This window comes from Aquarana catesbeiana, linkage group LG03, assembly GCF_042186555.1.
Source record: "Aquarana catesbeiana isolate 2022-GZ linkage group LG03, ASM4218655v1, whole genome shotgun sequence".
In the NCBI taxonomy this organism is placed as follows: domain Eukaryota; kingdom Metazoa; phylum Chordata; class Amphibia; order Anura; family Ranidae; genus Aquarana; species Aquarana catesbeiana.
In genome coordinates this window covers 578,253,677-578,276,783 of record NC_133326.1, presented here as the reverse complement: position 1 = coordinate 578,276,783, position 23,107 = coordinate 578,253,677, and the positions used below count along the sequence as shown (strand labels likewise).

The window sequence follows — 23,107 nt, the reverse complement described above, 5'->3', positions numbered from 1 at the left end:
TAAGGGCATGGATTACTGGAACCCTGTCCTGTGGTCTGATGAGACCAAGATAAACATATATGGTTCAGATGGTGTCAAGCATGTGTGGGGGCAACCAGGTGAGCAGTACAAAGACAAGTGTGTCTTGCCTACAGTCAAGCATGGTGGTGGGAGTGTCATAGTTTGGGGCTGCATGAGTGCTGCCGGTACTGGGGAGCTATAGTTCATTGAGGGAACCATAAATGCCAACATGTACTGTGATTTACTGAAGCAGAGCATGAGCCCCTCCCTTCGGACACTGGGCCACAGGGCAGTATTCCAACATGATAATGACCCCAAACACACCTCCAAGATGCCCACTGCCTTGCTAAAGAAGCTGAGGGTAAAGGTGATGGACTGGCCAAGCACGTCTCCAGACCTAAACCCTATTAAGCATCTGTGGGACATCCTCAAATGGAAGGTGGAGGAGCGCAAGGTCTCTAACATCCACCAGCCTCGTGATGTTGTCATGGAAGAGTGGAAGAGGACTCCAGTGGCAACCTGTGAAGCTCTGGTGAACTCCATGCCCAAGAGGGTTAAGGCAGTGCTGGAAAATAATGGTGGCCACACAAAATAATGACACTTTGGGCCCAATTTGGACATTTTTACTTAGGGGTGTACTCACTTTTGTTGCCAGCGGTTTAGACATTAATGTCTGTGTGTGAAGTTATTTTGAGGGGACATCAAATGTACACTGTTATACAAGCTGTACACTCACTACTTTACATTATAGCAAGTGTAATTTCTTCAGTGTTGTCACATGAAAAAGATATAATAAAAAATGTGAGGGGTGTACTCACTTTTGTGAGATACTGTATATATACACATATATACAGACACAGTATATCAACCCAATAAAATGAACACATTATTTATTTTTGCCAAAACGATGAATTGGGTACAAAATTTAAGTCAAATAAGCAGAGGTTGCTAAACAGAAGACACCAATATAAAGCAACAGCTTGAAGTGCTCAGCATCAGGCTCCACCTCACATCCATGTAAAGAGCATTTATTGTCTGCAGCCTTATGATGGAAATTGAAAGCCACCTTCCCTGCCATCATGGCAGACCCAAGACTGTGTAACGAATCACAGTCGAGGCCGTATAGAAAAAGTTGGTGTCTGCTTGGCTGCCAAGTTTACCACTCTTTACTCTCTGCCTTGTTTTGGGTACACGGTCATTCGCATTACCCAGGATATTCTTCTCTTAACCCGCAGACAGGAAGGAAGAAGGAAAAAAAAACCAAACAAAAAAAAAACACTATGCTGTAAAATCTTTCCTTAGACACAATGATAAGTGAGACCCACACATAATCTGTTACATTCTAATAGCAGGTTGGGCCCCCCCAGACCTCCCTGTGTCTTCTTTTTTATCTTTTTAAATATTTTTGCATACATAACTTCTAATCGGTCTTTAGATCCGACGATCTCTCTTGGGCAACAAAATTCTGCGAAAAAGGAATTTATGTGTATCAGACATGCTGCTCAGAGGCCCATAAAGCCGCTGAGACAGATACAACTGGACAGATATACAGTATACATACATGGATAGGTATTTAAGCCTGGTTAAAAAAAAATCAGTTTCCTCCTCAAGTAGTGGTCAGGCCCTGTCTGTGTAGAATGATGCCATAGGCACAGTAATGGAGAACCATGGCACCCCAGATGTTTTGGAACTACATTTCCCATGATGCTCAACTATACTGCACAGTGCACGAGCATCATAGGAAATGTAGTTCCCAAACATCTGGGGTGCCAAGGTTAGCCATCACCTGCCATAGGGTATCATCAAAAAGTGATAAAGTAAATATCTCCACATTCTTATAACCATCATAAATAATCCTCAAAAGGTGTCTAATATGGGTGAAATGTAATTTTCCAATTATTTCCTAAGCTCCGTCTAGTGGCCATAATGCAGTATTTGCCGATTTTGGCATTTCAGGAAACCCCATCATATTGATGTATGTACCGCTCTCCACAGCATTCTCCTGTGAGCCCAGTCACAGGAAATGGGTTGGATCACACTGCGCATCATTCAACGAGTAGAGGAGTGACACTATATTGCAGAGCAGACAGTCTAATGTAGGGTGAGGACTGCTTTCTTTTCTTTAATTCTTGCAGGTCATTTAATACTTAAAAGTGTTTGTAACCTTTAAAAAAAAACAAAAAAAACCAAAAACAAACGGTTACTGCCAGCCCGTCTTTTATGCAGCCATAATGCATAGTGTAAGCGTTTACTGAAAACGAAGCATGTAAATACCCTTTTTCAGATCTCTTCAGGCCGGTCACGTGACTCCCGGCCGCTCTCTTACTCCATCTACGGGTTACAGTAGGAGGGACTGAGATCTCCCTCTGACATCAGCCGGGGAGGTCACCTGATTGCTGTGGCCGCTATGCCCCTCCCACTGTAGCCCATAGATGGGGGAGGAGAGCAACTGGGAGTCACGTGACTGGCCTGAAGATATCTGAAAAAAAAAAAAAAAGGTATTTACAGGTTTCGTTTTTAACAAACACACTGTGCATTATGACTGTATAAAAGGAGGAGCTGGCAATGACATTTTTTCAGTTTACATTACCACTAATAGCAGCAGGAGGGGAGGGGCGGAGATGGCGACGGCTCCCACACAGGAGCCGACAGGCGGTGGGAGAGAGGAGAGCTGCTAATGATAGAGGCACGTAAACTGACCACAGTAATCAGGGCTCAATAGCCATGATTACTATGGTCAGTACACAGGAACTGGCATAATCAGCCAGGTTTTTTACAGTTTAGAGAGGGGCAGATTAGACATCACAAGCACTGTGCTGTTTAATCTGCTATAAGGGAACAGAACCTTTTTATTTTTAGGGTTACAACCACAATAGAATAAGCTGGCCTTTACACTTTACATCACCTTTAATCGAAGACATTATTGTAGGGATATGGGAAACCCCGAGCAATTGGGCACTCAATTTATTGGTTTTAAGCAATCATTGAATCTGATGTGTGATAAAAACTGACCAGAAGTTGGCTTATATTGCCTCCTTTCAATCCATTTTGGCTGCTCGATTGGATGGTTAAATGCTCTGAGCAACGTACGTTTAAAATTTTGGGTAGCAAACTGTTGTGGACCAAGCGATTTCATGTAACAAATTTTTATTTTTGACTAAAGACAAATGACTAAAGTACCATTTTAGGGCTGGCATTAGCTTTACTATGGATCCACAAATTCAATTTAAGCCTACCCTGAAAATTGCAGTTCATATTTCAGGCACACCATCAGATTGGTGGCACTGGGGAATACAAAAAGAGTCTTACTTAAAGTAGAACTAAAGACATTTATTTTTGTTTTTAGATTTGGATAAAGTAGAGAGGAATTAGAATACCTGTCAGATTTTATTGCTGTCTCTGCCCCCATTAAGGAGATTCACTCCCTCTAGTTGTCCCGTTTACCATAAACACAGAGTGAAAGGAAATCCCCAAATTTTTGATTGTCAACAGAACAGTAATAGGAGGGGCTTCCAGTTGGGACACTAGTTCTGGTGACTGCCAGGGATTCCCTTCACTTTGGAGAGATTTCGTCTCATTTCTTGAGACAGGAAGCAAAAGGGAAATCTTCCCAGTGGGACCATGATAGAATAAAAAATGAACAGTGGTTAAAACCCACCCTTACGCTATCCAAAGAGGGGGGGGAAAAAAAAAAAAAAAAAAAGAGTTTTGCCTTTAGTTCTACAGCCAGAACTGTCTGCTGGCCCATATTGGTTTTGTTCTAGATTTATATAAATTGCATCTTACTTGACATTTTGCAGAACAAGTCTGTATCTGTTTGGTAGCTATAGTACACATTCACTCTTATTCCGTAAAGAATGCAGTGAAGAGGTCAAGTAAGCCAAAGCAACCAATTAGTAAACTCTGATTGGTTGATATGAATGAATTACTGCACTTAAGGTGACACTAAACTCTGGTTTTAAAAAAAGAAAAATTTTATGTGTGTTAACTTAAAGTGGTTGTAAACCCCATTCATGAAATCTGACCTAGGCACATATCTGTAGTGTTTACTTATCTCTCGCCAAAGCTCCAATTGCCGTGTCTTTCTGCTGCTCCATTCCTCTGTTATCAGCAGAGACACTTCTGACAAGTTCTCCGACACAGATAAAAAGCAGCTGGAAATTTGTGTTGGGGAGGGAACTTAGAGATAGAAAAGCAGAGAGCTTGTCTATTCAGACTGCAGCTCTGCAAGTTTCTTAGTTCCTCTGCCTATGTGGAGGGGGGGGGTGCCTTTCCTCCAATCAGCTCTCACACAGTGTAAGCCCAGACTCCACAACCACCCATATGCGCTGCTGAAACAGGAAGAAAGATTTTTAACACAATCTGCACTTTCCAAAAAATGTAGAAAAGGGAAAGGACAGCAGATTATACAGGTAAAACGTATATAGAGAGATTTGTTTCATCTCTGCGTATCATTTGAGGCTATTTACGTCACTGGGTATTTTACAACCACTTTAACCACTTAAGGACCACCCTACGTACATATACTGAGGCAGGGTGGCCCTTAAACGCAAAATCATGTCACAATCCATAGTGCAGAATTGGTTTCTGTCCACTCCAAAACAAAGAAAAAGGGATACAATAAGTGCAGGATTCAGGGGACAAATTGAAGCAGATGGAGGCTGCACACCTGTTCCTATGGAAACACAGTGGCTGCCTAGTTAGAGCAGAAAGTCACCTCTGAATCTGATGATCTGAATATGAGGTCTGATTTTGTTTACTTTGAAAAGGATCAGGGGGCATTAGGGAAGCCTCTTTAATCATCATACCAATCTTGCACTTATTCTAAAATACAAGTTACCAATGGTCTGATTGTATTCTCAAACTTTCAAAGAAACTATTTTTTCTGCTATTTTGGGCAAAACTTAGTGAACATGCACCATTACTATCCAAACCCATAACATCTCACAAATGAACCACTAACTTGGATAAAAGAGGGGTCAATTACAACTGTTTCAAGACGTATGGAGAGATCAAAGAAATATTTACAGTATCTCACAAAAGTGAGTACATCCCTCACATTTTTGTAAATATTTTATTAGATCTTTTCATGTGACAATAATAAAGAAATTACACTTTGCTACAATGTAAAGTAGTGAGTGAACAGCGTGTATAACAGTGTAAATTTGCTGTCCCCTCTCACTCTCTCATACTGGTCACTGGAAGTTCAACATGGCGCCTCATGGCAAAGAACTCTCTGAGGATCTGAAAAAAAAAGAATTGTTGCCCTACATAAAGATGGCCTACGCTATAAGAAGATTGCCAAGACCCTGAGCTTCAGCACGGTGGCCACGACCATACAGTGGTTTACCAGGGGAGGTTCCACTCAGAACAGGCCTCTCCATGGTCGTCCAAAGAAGTTGAGTGCACGTGCTCAGCATCATATCCAGAGGTTGTCTTTGGGAAACAGACATATGAGTGCTGCCAGCATTGCCGCACACTGCATCAAATTGGTCTGCATGGCTGTCATCCCAGAAGGAAGCCTCTTCTAAAAATGATGCACAAGAAAGCCCGCAAAAAACAGTTTGCTGAAGACAAGCAGACTAAGGACATGGATTAATGGAACCATGTCCTGTCGTCTTATGAGACCAAGATAAACTTATTTGGTTTAGATAGTGACAAGCGTCTGAACCAAAGTGGCGGTAACCAGGTAAGGAGTACAAAGACTTGCCTACAGTCAAGCATGGTGGTAGGATTGTCATGGTCTGGGGCTGCATGAGTGCTGCCGGAACTGGGGAGCTACAGTTCATTGATGGAACCAGAAATGCCAACATGTACTGTGACATACTGAATCAGGGCAGTATTCCAACATGATAACACACCTCCAAGATGACCACGACCACTGAAGCTGAGGGTAAAGGTGATGGACTGGCTAAGCATGTCTCCAGTCCTAAACCCTATTGAGCATCTGTGGGGCATCCTCAAATGGAAGGTGGAGGAGCGCAAGGTCTCCAACATCCACCAGGTCCATGATGTCATCATGGAGGAGTGGAAGAGGACTCCGGTGGCAGCCTGTGAATCTCTGGTGAAATCCATGCCCAAGAGGATTAAGGCAGTGTTGGAAAATAATGGTGGCCACACAAAATATTGAGACTTTGGGCCTAATTTGGACATTTTCACTTAGGGGTGTATTCACTTTTATTGCCAACCGGCTTAGACATTAATGGCTGTGTGTTGAGTTATTTTGAGGGGACAACAAATTTACACTGTTATACAAGCTGTACACTCACTACTTTACATTGTAGCCCAATGTAATTTCTTCAGTGTTGTCACATGAAAAGATAAAATATTTACAAAAATGTGAGGGGTGTACTCACTTTTGTGAGATACTGTAGATGAACAAAAATCCCCCTCAGATTTGTACAAAACTGATTGAAGTATTACTTACTACATAGCAGTATAATAATATACAGGTGATTTCAGATATATACTCAGCCTTAACTCTAGCATTGAACTTGGATTGATACATGTACCATGGCCTATAGAGACAGGGAAGCTTGAATACAGATGCTACTGGTTGTATAAAGTCAAGGAAGCTCATTAAAAAAAAAAAAAAAAAAAAAAAAGCTTGCGATTCAGAGTTAAAGAATTTCAGTCACATGACAGTTCTGTGTTTCATCCAAGTACAGGGTACTGAAGACATCATTGAAGAAAGTGGGGTGGTATTTGCAGGCCCGGGCACAGTCTGGATTGAAGTTCACTTCCAAAATCTGAGGCTGCATCACTCTTTTCCCTGGAGACGAGAAAGCAGAGTAGTTTAAGAGGGCAGTCAATCCAAACCAAATCTTTTACAAACAATCTAATCCCCCCTTTCAAAAAATGAAAAATAAAAAATAAAAATACTTTTTTTCTTCTTATTTTTTATGGTCCGCCCATGCCCCCACCTCATTTCTCTTAGGCAAGAATGATGTCCTACTCTCCTCCCACTGCCTCCTCAGAAACCACCATCAACATATCCCAATAGGCATCGCTTCCCCATTCTATGAAGTAAACAGAGGCAGCACCAGATATCGCACATGGGCAGGCAGAGATCCAGCACCGTGACCATTTACATACTGTTCTATGAATGGACAGTAAAGCCTCCTGGGATATGTGAGGTCAGTATCCCAAAAGGTATTACAATCATCCACTCATAGAATAATATGTAAAACAAAAACTGCACCAGATCTCTGTCTGCACATGTGTAAAATCTAGGGCTGCGTCACTATGGGTTGGCTGCAAAAAGCAGGAATAGACAGCCCACTACCCATGAAGTGATAAGGAAGATGGTGGCACTGGACTGCACCTATAGCAGGATGGGGCAAGAGAAGAGGACACTGGACTGGCTAGGCTTTTACGTATAGTAATCCAGTATATAAAATAGTACCAAAGATAAGTGGGGAAAATCACTGATATTTGCATTGGGGAGGATGAAGTTCTTCTTAACACTTATTCTTAGTAATGAGGCACTTGCTTAGCAAACACCTTAGAACAACTATAAATATGCAAACATTTTTAAACTTTTAGGTATCCCTGCTGTTATGCCTCTTCTCTGGTGCTGGGTGGCCATTAATGATGCAAACAGAAGCAATGGCATTCATCATTGTAGGTCAGTTCAAGGCGTCAGTGTCATTTCCTCAGAAGCAGGTCTATGACGCCTGCACTGACAGAAAGGGGGATGAAGAGTAACATAGTATAGCTGGGGCCCCATATTTTTTTCTTGTACTGCAGAAACAAAGTTAGCTTAGAGTTGGACTTTAAAGTGGAACTCCAGCCAATTTTTTTAGCCAAGGGTTAAGAACATCAATAGTTTTTCCTGCTCATTTATCAGCAATGATTTTTCTCTACACTTCCTTCTCTGTCATCTGAATAGGAACTGAAGGGAAATCTACCCAACGAGGACACAAACAGCAAGGAAAACCTGACAAGTATAACCTTTCCCCACTGTAAAAAAAAAAAAAGAAAAAGGAAGAGAAAAGAAAGGAGAAAGAAGAAGAAAGAAGAATTTGGTTGGAATTGCACTTTTAGGGCTCTTTCACACTGACGATCCGTATGTCCGTTTTTCATCCTTCCGTTTTCGGATGAAAAACGGACATACATGTATCTCTATGGAGTGTCGGATGTCAGCGGTGACATGTCCGCTGACATCCGACCCGCTCCGATCCGAAAAGTGTAACGGAGGAAAACCCTACTTTTCATCTGTTTTCGGATCGGATCGGATGACGACAGACTCTACGGTCCGGCATCACCCGATCCCCCATAGGGGTGAGCGGCGCTCTGACAGGTCCATCACTGCACAGTGTGCAGAGACAGACCTGTCATCTTCCTGCTCAGCGGGGATCGGCTGAGCGATCCCCGCTGAGCAAGCGGGTGTTCACGGGGCGGATCAGTGAAAGAGCCCTAATCCTTAAACAAAGACATACTCCTTTTCCTCTTTCCTAATATTATTTGAGCTAAACATAATAAAAATCCATACCTTTCTGGTCAGTTTCCCACTTTAGCATCAAGTCAATGGCGTAGATTGCACGAGACAACGGGTAGTCGCAGATGCCAAGCGGAGCAGGTTTGGAGCATGCAGCTTGGAAAAGCTCCCTGAAGGTTTTAAATATTTCATCCTAATGGAGAACAGAACATGTAATTAACAACTAGTATCTAACAATGTCTGCCTTAAAACACACATACTGTATAAGAAGCAATGCACCTTTGATGGTCTTCTGTCTGAGTACATAAAAAAACAAAACATAGGATCTTCAGTGCTACCTTACTGGAAAAAACTGGCACTACAATGAGAGAATAGATGGGGGATTGGAGTGGCTGAAAAATACAAATCTTATCTTATTGGAAGACAGGATCTCTTTAAATATTCATACAAAAAGTGATCATATTTCCCTAGCTCCTTTTTTTCAAAGTGTGAATAACATTTCTCAGAGCAGAGGTCCTCCAGGTCACCTATTGACTTAGCTGCCTTTCCTCTGCACCCTTTCCTGTGTTGTAAACTGCAGCTCAAAACTGGACTATGTATTCTAGATATACGATCTGTTTTTTTTTAATCTCATGTCTATTGGTACCTTACCTATGTACTCACCTGTGTAGATTTCCAGGGATAATCGGGATACTGCTTCTCAAACAAGGTGATGAATTCATCACAATGGACCTAAGACAAAACAAGCAAAAGAAAGTCACAAACTGATGACGACTTCACCCAGCTGGCCTCCAGCTGGATACACATTGTAAAACTGAGTCCCCAGCTACAGCATTTTACATACCTGCTTTAGCTGTACACCTGGGGCATAATTCATAACTGTGAAATGTTTCTCATAGTCATCTAGATCGTCAAGTGTAAACGGACTGTTGGAAATGAGACAAAAAAAAAAAAAAAAAAAAAAATCACAATAAATTCTGTCTGGCATTACTAGGACACCCATTATTAGTGTTGTGAGTGGAAGCAAAATCATTAAAGCTTGAGGCCCAGATAATCCAAGGAAATATCTTTCACACAATGGTCTTTACCCTAGAATCATCAGAACGTTTCTTGCTGTACCTTGGCACAGGACTGGTGGCCTTGGGTGGTCGATGCTTCAGACACCAGATAAAGTATATTAACTAAAAGTGAAACTCAAACAATTGCAAGCAGGGATGCACTTTATTTCAGAGGAGTCTTCCCATGTCGTCTCTGCAATAAAACAAAACCTTTTTTCTAAGACCCAATGGGGTCGATACGCATGAGCCCGGAGGACTGTATGTATTCCCTCAAGTAAACAAAGTATTGCAAAAGCATTCACCGTATTTATTGGCGTATAACACGCAGCCTAATTTTAAGAGGGAAGTTTTAGGAAAAAAACAAAAAAAAACAAAACATTTTTTAAATAAAACAAATTTGAATTAAAATAAGGGTCAGTGCCCATCAATGCAGCCTATTTAGTGCCCATCTGCAGCCTCCTCATCTCCCATCAATGCAGCCTGAACAATTCCCATCCATCTGCAGCACATCTCATCAATGCAGCCTGATCAATGCCCATCCATCTGCAGAACATCTCATTAATGCAGCCTGATCAATGCCCATCTGCAGCCCATCCCATCAATGCAGCCTGATCAATGCCCATCCATCTGCAGAACATCTCATTAATGCAGCCTGATCAATGCCCATCTGCAGCCCATCTCATCAGTGCAGCCTGATCAATGCCCCTTTTTAGTCACTGAGCCGTCATCTCCTGTTTACTCGGCTCTCTCACACACACAGTCCCGCCTCCACCATTGGCACTGGACCAGCTCCTGTGATAGACAGAACTCTGGTCCAATGCCAGTGGCGGAGGCGGGACTGTGTGTGTGATGTGGGAGCTGAGTGAGAGCCGAGTAAACAGGAGATGACGGCTCGTGAATTGCAGCAGCGTTCGCCCCCCTCCTTCCCCTCTGAGGTACGCTGTCGGCGTATAACACGCACCTGTGATTTGCCCCCTATTTTCAGGGGAAAAAAAGTGTGTGTTATATGCCGATAAATACGGTATTTACAGGTCTTTTCTCTGTGCCTGAATGAATAAATCATCCATGAGCATGTGCAGGAGTTATGCCAATAAAGACAGCTGAACACCCCGGAGAAGATGTCGGCACTGGCAAGGGAGTACTGGGGAGGGTATCTGCAGACTTTAGTTCCACTTTAAGGGGGCAATTTAAACCGTCTCCAAATCAAAGACCAAAAATGTAATATATTGCTGCTTACTAGTCCTTAGATGTCAAAGCTGCATTTTACATGATTTTTTTTTTTTGCCTTTATTTTCACCTTGAGCCTGCCAATAACACATTCCTGTTCAAGGTGACAGCACTCACTCTTCGCCCTGTAATAGTAATTTGCCTTGTGGGCCATAATTGCCACCCTGGCTAGACTTTAAACATGTCTGCCTTTGTTCTTTTCCATGGGGATGGGAAGATTAGTAGAGTAAAAAAGGAAGACAAGATTGTTTTAAGCTTCTAGTTCAGCTCACAGGAAGTACACTGCATTTCTGGCAGGATCAACAGGCATGTTCTCTGCTTGCTGAAAATGTTCCTAGCCTGAAAGAAAATAAAGAACACAAATACAGCCACCATATCTAACAACTGGTAAGCTGCAATTTACAGTGCCTTGCAAAAGTATTCACCCCCCCCCCCCTTTGGCATTTTTCGTGTTTTGTTGCCTCACAACCTGGAATTAACATGGATTGTTTGAGGATTTGCATCATTTAATTTACAGAACATGCCCACAACTTTGAAGGTTTTTTTTTTTTTTTAATTGTGAAGCAAACAAATAGGACAAAATAACAGAAAGAGTCAATGTGCATAACTATTCACCCCCCTAAAGTCAATACTTTGTAGAGCCACCTTTTGCAGCTATCACAGCTCCAAGTCGCTTTGGATAAGTCTCTATGAGCTTCTCACATCTTACTACTGGGATTTTTGCCCATTCCTCCTTGCAAAACTGCTCCAGCTTCTTTAAGTTGGATGGTTTGCGCTTGTGAACAGCAATCTTTAATGCCGCGTACACACGGCCGGACTTGCCAACGGCCTAAACTCCGTCGGAATTTCCAACGGAAAGATTTAGAACATGTTCTATATCTGAGTCCATCGGAAATGCCGACAGAAAAAGTCCGATGGGGCATACACACGGTCGGAATGTCCGACCGAAAGCTTCCATCAGACTTTTACTGTCGGGAAGTCCGGCTGCTGAAAAACATCCCCACAGCATGATGCTGCCACCACCATGTTTCACTGTGGGGATGGTGTTCTTTGGATGACGTGATGTTCTGGTTGATGATCTGGTTTGCGCCAGACATAGCGTTTTCTTTGATGGCCAAAAAGTTCAATTTTAGTCTCATCTGACCAGAGCACCTTCCTCCGTACATTTTGGGAGTCTCCCACATGCCTTTTTGCAAGCTCAAAACGTGCCATTTTGTTTTTTGCTGAAAGTAATGGCTTTCTTCTGGCCACCCAACCCAACTCTATGGAACTTACGGCTTAATGTCATCCTATATACAGATACTCCAGTCTCTGCTGTGGAACTCTGCAGCTCCTCCAGGGTTACCTTAGGTCTCTGTGCTGCCTCTCTGATTAATGCCCTCCTTGCCCGCTCCGTGATTTTTGGTGTGCGGCTGTCTCTTGGCAGGTTTGCTGTTGTGCCATTTTCTTTCCATTTGGTTATGATAGATTTGATGGTGCTCCTAGGGATCATCAAAGATTTGGATTTTTTTTTTTTTTTTTTTATAACCTAACCCCGACTTGTACTTCTCAACAACATTGTCCATTACTTGTTTGGAGAGTTCCAGTTTTTTTATTTCTGAAAAATAGTTTTATATATATATTTTTCTAATTTTACTTCACCAACTTATTGTGTTCTGATCCATCACATATAATTCAGATTAACAAAACATTGAACTAAAGGCTGTAATGTAACAAAATAGGTAAAAAGCCAAGGGGGGTGGGGGGTGAATACTTTTGCAAGGCACTGCACAGTTTTACATTTGTTATTGAGTACTTTATCCTTTTTTTTTTAAAAACAGATTTTGTTTGCTAAATACAAATACAGCATAACAATGGCAGCACACTGAAGATGCTGACTACTGCTCAACAAACTGCACAATAATCTGGGTCTTCAGTGGTCCGATAAGCCCCCTGAACAGTTTTCCAAATCAGCAGCATTCACACTACCTGAGCCACAACCACTGGCAGATTATAGTGGAAACTTCAAAGTTAAAAGTGGAAACGTGAATATTACCGGTTGGCAAAGCGAAGCCAGAACACATCATAGGCATATAGCTTGAGCGGTCGCACGGAGCGAAGGAGGACCACATAACGGATGTCAAACTTCACCATTCCAACATCATCTCGATGGAAAAGCACCGGATTCTCAATGTACTTGGATACAACCTAAACAATTTGGAAATACAAATGTTTTCATCATCTTACTGTGTCACAATCCAAAAATCACAAAACAAAAATAATGCACAAAATCTAAAAATGTAGGGGGCTTATTTATCATTGCCTTAAATAGCATTTTGCTTGCTTCAGCATCCTGAAGCAAACAGAGCACTAAATGTGTTTGTAAAACAAACCGCTGTGCATTAAAAATGTGCAGTTCTTTTTAAAGCCAAGGTACAAAACACAGCAAGACATACTGTATATAACATGTTATTTAGCCTTACGATATGTTGTCCAGAAGTGGAGAACTAAGCATGTCTGACAACACTGCTTGGGATCTCAATACAGCAGAGGCAGCATTGTCAGCTCAGTACAAAAAGCTACAGTGGCTAAGTGGTTAGCACTTTTGCCTAGCAGCACTAGGGTCGTGGGTTTGAATCGCGCCCATGGCACTGCCTGCCTGGAGCTTGCATGCTTTGCCTGTGTGGGCCTCCAGGTACTCTGAAGACATGCTAGTAGGTTAATTGGCTCCAGTCTAAATTGGCCCTAGTATGTTTATGAATGTGAGTTAGGGACCTTAGATTGTAAGCTCCTTGAGAGCAGGGACTGATGTGAATGTACAACATATGTGCAAAGTGCTGTGTAAATTGAAGGTGCTATATAAGTACTGGTAATGAATAAAGCTAGGAGCTCATCGCATTTCTGGCAGAGTAACTGGTATTTCACAATACTTGCAGTATGTTTACTAACTGTACTTTAAAAGAGACAAAACATGAAAAAAAAACTATGCATGCAAAACAGATGTACTAAATACAAAATTGCGTGCAAATGCTAATTTAAAAAAAAAAAAAAAAAAAATACCAAAACCGTTTCATACTTACCTGCTCTGTGCCATTGAATTGCACAGAGCGGCCCAGAACCTTCTCTTCTCGGGTCCCCCACCTGTGTTCCTGGCAACTCTTCTTAAAAAGCCACTTCCTATGGGGACACTCGTTCAGGCTCACTCCCGAACCCTGCTGGTTGCTTCTATGGACACAAACAGTGGGGCCCTGCCTCATCTACGGCTTGGGATTGACAGCAGTGGGAGAAAATGGCATTCGCTGCCTCAGCAAAGCTTGTAAGACCAGGAAGTGAGGGGAGAGGGCCGCTGCAGATGGGCACAGCCCTGGATCAAATGAGAGCTCAGGTAAGTATACGGGGGGGGGGGGGGGGGGGGGGGGAATACTACTACCTAAACATTTTTTACTTTAATGCAAGGTGAGCTGGTGATGTCACAATCTCCAACTCAGCCAATCAGAGGAAGTTTTGTATTCATTGATAGAATACAAGTTGCCTATCAATGGCAGAGAGCCGCTCAGACAAACTATTTTTGTTCCATATATGAGACAGGAAGGTCTTGTCTCATACCTGGAACACAGTGCGGTATACTGAATGTAGTCTCAGCTACATACAGTTTATACAGAACACCCAGCGGCTGAACATGTTAGTGAGGGAGATAGTTTGTTTGGGCCAGCTTGGCCTGAACAAACTATTTAAATTGAAACTAAAGCTGGAGATCAGCTTTAAAGTGAAGCTAAACTCAAAAAGTGAAGATTTGCCATCTTGTAGGAAACATTTTGGGTCCAAGCAGTACCGTGCAAATATACCTTTTATCTTGACTTCCTCCTGGAAAAATAGCAGTGTAATTCCTCATAGGTGAGTGAGCTTAGACACTTCTGTACCCACATCCTCATAGCTGTATATCTGCAGTGTAAGATCCAAGGCACTGCTTCCTCTAACTACTAATCTAAACAGATTTGAAGATTTGGCAATGTCACTACTATGCTGCTCACGGTTTGCCTTGCTGGAAGTTTTGACATGGGGAAGCAAAGCCTGGTCTCTTGTAAGATGGACGCCGTCACATAAAGACACAGTGCAGAACCATGACATGGCAAGTCAGTAATGGGGAAAGATCAGCTAGCTGCAGGCAACACAGGCAACACAGGCAATACTGGTGACTAGTCCATTATCCTCTGCCTGCCTTTTTTTGAGACCAGGTTTTTATGGTACTGTATCAGTACCTCTTTAAGCTCAGTTATGCTAATCAACAGATCGCAACACATTGCACATTGATCATGTTACCCTGGACAATCATTTCTCCACAGCAACCAGTCAGATTATTTCCTCCTACCCTGTAAGATAACAATTATTTGCAATGGAGCAAGATGACTAATGGAATTATTATCTCAGTGTATCCCCGTAATACTTTCTACTGCACCAACCTTCGGTGTGCTCTCTCTCTGGCGTATAATGTAAGGCAGGCTGGTAGTGACGTGGGTATCCAAGCTCCTGGCCAGGTTCCACGGCTTGCAGATCCAATGGTTGTCTTCCCCGCTGTAGGGACAATGACAAATTCTGCGTAAATCTAGAGGCCATATAGGCAAAATATAAAGTGTATCAAAAAAGGTCCTACGAGCCATGTGGAATGATAAAATGGTACAGTTTCAAGAAGAGAAAGGGAAGACAACAAGACACTGCAATCAATGAAGAGACAAGAGTAGAGTAGAGAGCTACTCCAAGGTCAGGTTACATACAGCGTGTTCATTTTGAGCTAATTTCCCTTGCAGAGGTAATGAATATGAAGCTTCTCACCGCTGCTCACGCTGTTTAAAGTATCCAACAAATTGTGGCAGTTCAGTCTTCAGGTTGAAAGTACGGGGAAGCCATTTTGGGCCCTCTGCACCTCCAACCCTTCGTGAAATGGATGCCAGGCAATCCTTAACCGTCAAAAGGTTTTCACATGGGAATTGGCTCAGCAGGACGTGAGGCCTCTCTGTGCTCATTGTTCTGATGGAAACAAAATAAATTAAACTGAAATCACCAACACAGAGAACAGCACAAACTTCTCATCAGACGTAGCCCATTGATGACATACAAATAACCAAGTCCCACGTATAATGAAAGCAAGGTACTCACTTGTAATCTTTGATATGAGAGAAACTGAAGAGGATGTCTGCTTCCTTCTCCTCATTAGTAAAAACAAAGCGAGGATGATCAATAGCATTCAGAACCTGCTGCATATCTGTGTAGATCCTGGACAGACAAAAGATTGCAAACTGAACTCCAGACAAACCACTAAATACACAGATTAAATAATATATATACCGTATATACTCGAGTATAAGTCGAGATTTTCAGCCCTTTTTTTGGGGCTGAAAGTGCCCCCCTCAACTTATACTTGAGTCACCGCCGTCTGCCTACATGATCAGCGTGTCATGCAGGCAGACGGCGGCCATCGTGTGCTATTACTATTCAAAAGCCGTGCTGCCTCCTACTGTGTGATAGGCAGAAAACTCAATTTCCCAGCAGTCAGTGTACAGCCTATCATGGACATTCTCTCATCCTCGTCCGTGGTATGAGGATGAGAGAATGTCTGTGATAGGCTGACCGCTGACTGCTGGGAAATAGAGTTTTCTGCCCATCACGGACGAGGAGGAGGCGTGGCTTTTGAACAGTGAATGGCCGCAGATTAGTAATAGCACACGCTGATCGGTGCAGAGCGGCATACGGAGGCATGCACAGGACACATGCACATATACACATGACAGCTGCAGATGGGCATTGTTGACCCTCTTTTTCCACTTACAGTAGCTGCTGCATTTTTCACCCTCGTCTTATACTCGGGTCAGTAAGTTTTTCCCATTTTTTCGTGGTAAATTAGGGCCTCCACTTATACTCGGATCGACCTATACTCGAATATATATATATATATATATATATATATATATATATATATATATATATATATATATACACACACACACACACACACACACACACACACACACACACACACACACACACACACACACACACACACACACACAAATACACAGTGAGGACGGAAAGTATTCATTTAAATGTTTCACTCTTTGTTATATTGCAGCCATTTGCTAAAATCATTTAAGTTCATTTTTTTTCCTCATTAATGTACACACCGCACCCCATAGTGACAGAAAAACACAGAGTTGTTGACATTTTTGCAGATTTATTAAAAAAGAAAAACTGTAATATCACATGGTCCTAAGTATTCAGACCCTTAGCTCAGTATTTAGTAGAAGCACCCTTTTGATCTAATACAGCCATGAGTCTTTTTGGGAAAGATGCAACAAGTTTTTTACACCTGGATTTGGGGATCCTCTGCCATTCCTCCTTGCAGATCCTCTCCAGTTCTGTCAGGTTGGATGGTAAACGTTGGTGGACAGCCATTTTTAGGTCTCTCCAGTGATGCTCAATTGGGTTTAAGTCAGGGCTCTGGCTGGGTCATTCAAAAACAGTCACGGAGTTGTTGTGAAGCCACTCCTTCGTTTTTTTAGCTGTGTGCTTAGGGTCATTGTCTTGTTGGAAGGTAAACCTTCGGCCCAGTCTAAGGTCCTGAGTACTCTGGAGAAGGTTTTCGTCCAGGATATCCCTGTACTTGGCCACATTCATCTTTCCCTCGATTGCAACCAGTCATCCTGTCCCTGCAGCTGAAACCCCCCCCCCCAGCATGATGCTGCCACCACCATGCTTCACTGTTGGGACTGTATTGGACAGGTGATGAGCAGTGCCTGGTTTTCTCCCCACATACCGCTTAGAATTAAGGCCAAAAAGTTCTATCTTGGTCTCATCAGACCAGAGAATCTTATTTCTCACCATCTTGGAGTCCTTCAGGTGTTTTTTTAGCAAACTCCATGCGGGCTTTCATGTGTCTTGCACTGAGGAGAGGCTTCCGTCGGGCCACTCTGCCATAAAGCCCCGTCTGGTGGAGGGCTGCAGTGATGGTTGACTTTCTACAACTTTCTCCCATCTCCCAACTGCATCTCTGGAGCTCAGCCACAGTGATCTTTGGGTTCTTCTGTACCTCTCTCACCAAGGCTTTTCTCCCCCGGTAGCTCAGTTTGGCCGGATGGCCAGCTCTAGGAAGGGTTCTGGTCGTCCCAAACCTCTTCCATTTAAGGATTATGGAGGCCACTGTGCTCTTAGGAACCTTAAGTGCAGCAGAAATGTTTTTGTAACCTTGGCCAGATCTGTGCCTTGCCACAATTCTGTCTCTGAGCTCTTCAGGCAGTTCCTTTGACCTCATGATTCTCATTTGCTCTGACATGCACTGTGAGCTGTAAGGTCTTATATAGACAGGTGTGTGGCTTTCCTAATCAAGTCCAATCAGTATAATCAAACACAGCTGGACTCAAATGAAGGTGTAGAACCATCTCAAGGATGATCAGAAGAAATGGACAGCACCTGAGTTAAATATATGAGTGTCACAGCAAAGGGTCTGAATACTTAGGACCATGTGATATTTCAGTTTTTCTTTTTTAATAAATCTGCAAAAATTTCAACAATTCTGTTTTTTTCTGTCAATATGGGGTGCTGTGTGTACATTAATGAGGGAAAAAAAATAAACTTAAATGATTCTAGCAAATGACTGCAATATAAACAAAGAGTGAAGAATTTAAGGGGGTCTGAATACTTTCCATCATATATATATATATATATATATATATATATATATATATATATATATATATATATATATATAAAAAGATTTTTTATTTGGGTAGGGTTGCATCAATACCATTTTTTTTTTTTTTTTTTTTAAGAGCGATTACGAGTATTGAATTACTGATACCGTGTGGTGCGATTTGAGCCCATACAAAATAAATGGGCTCAAATTGCACTCCAAAGAATTGCATGTGATTGGAACAGGAATGTGGTGCAATTCCTGTTTGAATCTCATGCAGTTTCCCGCACCATTTCTGAACCAAGGTCGAGCTCACTACGACAAGGTTGGGTTTACACAGAGTCGAGCGAGAAACCATGTGCAATTCGGACAGGAATCGCACCCCATTCCTGTTCAAAGCACATGCAATTCTTTGCCGTGCGATTTGAGCCTATTAATTTTGTATAGGCTCAAATGGCACCGCAAAGGTATCTGTTTTAGGTATCAGAGCATTTGCCCAAGTACAAGTATACTCAGGCAAAAGCTTAGTATCAGCACAGATATTAACGTTAATGGTGCAACATTAACAGTTACAGAACTGGTTCATTTTCTTCAAATAGTCCATTCTGTCATCATTGGCCTCCTGGGTTAACGTACTCAGTACCCAAGTCCTTGCTGCATTCACTTTCTATTCCCCAGCAGGGGGCTTTGATGGTAGACAGTGGGTTGATGTGCACATATCCTTATGGTACGTGTTACCAGGGTCTATGTGCCTAATACACTTCCACTCTCTGCCTCATATGCAGACATGCTATATTATCTGTGCATATGAAGTGTGCTTATAGTCTGATTTGACGTGATGTTCCTAAAATAGACAACGTTGTCTCATTTTAATGCTATATTCAGGTGTTGGTGGTGGGCATCCAGTTTTTGTATGTGTATTTTTATCTTTTGTGCAATGAATGAGTTTCCCTATTTACGCTGCTTGGTCCGCCTGTGACTTCCTTTCCAGGGGGACTCTACCCCGATTTCTTTTTTTTTTCTTTTTTTTTTTTTTAACTGCCTCCTTGTGTTGCTTCTCCCTCTGTCAATCCTAGCTCGGCTCTACAGGGGATTGCAAAAAGTGGAAACCAATCCAAACTCAGGTACTTACATTACATTAAAAATACATTTTAGTGGCTACCACAAATTCATAACCTGTAACAGTTGCACTTCCTTTTTTGTACTGTCAAAAACATCTTTCTATTGTGTTTGGAAATATCTAGTTTTGTATAAATGAGCGTTTGTATTTGTATTACATACTTTTGCAAAAGAATAAAAATTATTGAAAAAGAAATACATTTATTGACTTGATTACAGTTTTATATCTTCCTAGAGTTCAGCACTAAAAGATAAAATCCACCTTTTCGTCCTCCAAAATTTATAATTAGCTCAAATTTTTATTTTTTTCCTTGTCTGAATATGTATTTAAAGATTGATTGATCGTTTTGAAGTTTTTTGGAACCTAAAGTGGACCTAAGCCTAGGCAGCCTTATCCTTCAAATAAAAAGAAAAAAAGCTGGCTGTTAAAGATCTAGCTCTTTCTGTAGGCATGTGGGCTCCTGCCAGGTGGCCACCATATTGGAGAAGGCACAAGCTATCACTGGGCAACTTAATACAGTGTCAGAAAGAAGAGATAGTGTGCAGGCTATGCCTATCAAGCGAAAAAAGAAAGTAAAAACTGCACTAAGAAATGTGTAATGCAAAAATAGCGTGAACTTCTGACTGTAAAAAGCAGCAACTCAAAATATGACACCCATATACCAAATCAAAAACAAGTAAACACCTGAATCGCGCTAAAATATAACCATAAAAATTATTTTGAAAAACTCAATTCGGAATACCATATACCCAAGACCGGATTGCTAAATGCATAGAGTCAAATGGGTATATAAGCTATATTGAGTATTATAAATCTCTGTGATCGCTAATAATGTGATCTAAAACCAAATTAAATACATAGTGACAAAATGAAAGTCTCTGAATAGATAATATAGATTGTCCACCCGTGCAAAACAAAAAGGAACAGCATAAAAGTCCACACAAAGCAGGATCTTCAACTGTTGTATAGCGAAAAGATGTGTGATCCACCACCAGTGTAGAAGGGGTTACTCCTTACCAGACATAGATGATCCCCCATTACAGAGGATCATAGAAGCCATGTCAGCTGTGATGGTAAGTGTATCTCCCGTGCTGGACTGCGGCTGTACCTCAGATCGTCACATTGAACAGATCAGTTTAGATGAAAAGCATGGCATGTAACAAAAAGTAGGAAAAACTCCGATCGTGTAAAACCTTTTACAAGCCTAGACAACGGACTCTAGGCTTGATTACGATACTACGTTTGTAAGTGTGTTTTTGTCTTTTTATATTAATAAATGTAAAAGGTTTTACACGATCAGAGTTTTTCCTACTTTTTGTTACATGCCATGCTTTTCATCTGAACCGATCTGTTCAATGTGACGATCTGAGTTACAGCCGCAGTCCAGCATGGGAGATACACTTACCATCACAATTTGACATGCCTTCTATGATCCTCTGTAATGGGGGATCATCTATGTCTGGTAAGGAGTAACCCCTTCTACACTGGTGGTGGATCACACATCTTTTCGCTATATAACAGTTGAAGATCCTTCTTTGTGTGGACTTTTATGCTGTTCTATTTTGTTTTGCACGGGTGGACAATCTATATTATCTATTCAGAGACTTTCATTTTGTCACTATGTATTTAATTTGGTTTTAGATCACATTATTAGCGATCACAGAGATTTATAATACTCAATATCGCTTATATACCCATTTGACTCTATATATTTAGCAATCCAGTCTTGGGTATATGGTAATCCAAATTGAGTTTTTCAAAATAATTTTTATGGTTATATATATATATTAGTGCGATTCAGGTGTTTACATATGCCTATCAAGCACCTGCTACGGTCCTATGAGGGTTAGCCCTGCAAGAACCTACGTGAGCCATTACATACTTGAAGATTTTACTCTTGTCATGAAGTGGAGGCTCCACGGGGTGAGGCAGGGTCTCTTTATTCTCCGCAAAAATAGACTAAAAATAGAACAGATAAATTATTTAGCACATTCTAATTAAACAGTAACTGAACCATACAAAAACGTTCAGCTATTGTACATGCAAACACAACAATAAAGAGGACTTGTAAGGGAAGAAAGCAGGAGCTGCCACTGATGACTTGGTTTGGCAAGTAGGCAATGACCGCTCCCATATCACTAGGAAGATTCTCTTTTAAATATATGTAAACTCTACATGCCACGTACACATGAGCGGATTTTCCGCTCAAGCTTGTCTTGCATACACACGATCACACCAAATTCCGACCGTCAAGAACGCAGTGACATGCAACGGGACTATAAAACGGAAGTTCAATACCCAGTACGCCACCTTTTGAGCTCCTTCTGCTAATCTTGTGTTTATGTCGTGTTAGTAGAAGTTTAGTGAGAGACGATTTGCGCTTTTCAGCCTCGTACATTTCAGTCCGTTTCTGCTCTTCAGTTTGTGCTTGTGGGTTTGTATCTGTTTTTACAGTGTGTTCTTGTCCACTCGTTTCTGATTTTCAGCTCGCTCTTCACAGGCCTTTCTGTTCTCCAGTGCGTTCTGTTAGTTCGTTCTGACCAGCCGACCATTTTGAAGCCATGTTGTGGTACGTGCTCATCGTAGAGTTCGTGCTATGCAGGGGCTTAGTGTTGGGGTTCTTGCCCATACGGAGTTCTACACACGTCTCCAGAGTGGTGGCTTGGGATTGCCACCTGCGGAAGAGAACGTGGAAGGACTCCCATTTGTTTTTAATCGCTGATGAAGCATTTGGTCTGGGTGATCACCTGATGAGGCCATTCCCCCAGAGGACCCTCATCCTGGAGAAGATGGTTTTTAATTACCGGCTGGCCAGAGCCAGAAGAGTCGTGGAGAATGCCTTTGGGATAATGGCCAGCTGGTTCCGCCTATTTCTTACGACAATAAATATGGCGGAGTACAAACTGAACCACAAAGTTCTAGCATGCTGCATACGTCACAACTTTTTAAAGAGAAATGCTTCGAATTATGTTGCCTCAGTTGGGCCTGAGGCCTGACTTCCAGAAACTACAATGACGGCCCTGGAAGCTGGCCGTCCTGGCTTGCCACCCCAAAGCGCCCGTGAAGTGCATCAAAAATATGTAGATTATGAACTATCTACTGATTCACAAGGCCGATACGTATTTCTCCTGGCTAAATTACATGGGGAAACCCCTACTCATAATGGCCTTTTATGTGCCACCCCCATTTAACATCACCATAATTAAAGAGGGACGGTCGTTCATGGCTCGCCACCCTGCAATATCTGCAGTCTGGTTGGGTGACTTTAATACCACACTAAATCCAACCTTGGACAGGCTACAACCGACTTTACCCACCTTGACTGCTCCCAACGAAACTAGGTTCCACAAGATCCTCTCCACCTTTCATTTAACAGACACATGGTGACACAAGTTCCCACAAACGAGATCGTACTCGTGTTTCTCATCCTCTCATAACTCCATGTCCCGCATAGACTTCATACTCATTTCCCACAGACTAATGCCCCGTACACACGGTCGGACTTTGTTCGGACATTCCGACAACAAAATCCTATGATTTTTTCCGACGGATGTTGGCTCAAACTTGTCTTGCATACACACAGTCACACAAAGTTGTCGGAA

The 23,107-nt window shown here is 42.0% G+C and overlaps 1 protein-coding gene across 1 annotated transcript in view; it reads right to left on the bottom strand.

Moving 5' to 3' along the window:
* Positions 1-873: 873 nt before the first annotated feature.
* Positions 874-23,107, bottom strand: part of TTLL12 (tubulin tyrosine ligase like 12) — a 55,745-nt gene continuing 33,511 nt past the window's right edge. The window contains exons 6-14 of the mRNA XM_073621954.1: positions 21,388-21,464; positions 15,859-15,975; positions 15,535-15,729; positions 15,165-15,276; positions 12,761-12,912; positions 9,285-9,366; positions 9,104-9,172; positions 8,495-8,633; positions 874-6,772 (exon numbers count right to left, since the gene is read on the bottom strand). Coding sequence (XP_073478055.1) covers positions 6,621-6,772; positions 8,495-8,633; positions 9,104-9,172; positions 9,285-9,366; positions 12,761-12,912; positions 15,165-15,276; positions 15,535-15,729; positions 15,859-15,975; positions 21,388-21,464 — 1,095 coding nt within the window. The 3' untranslated portion in view covers positions 874-6,620. The remainder of the gene's footprint in view (positions 6,773-8,494; positions 8,634-9,103; positions 9,173-9,284; positions 9,367-12,760; positions 12,913-15,164; positions 15,277-15,534; positions 15,730-15,858; positions 15,976-21,387; positions 21,465-23,107) is intronic.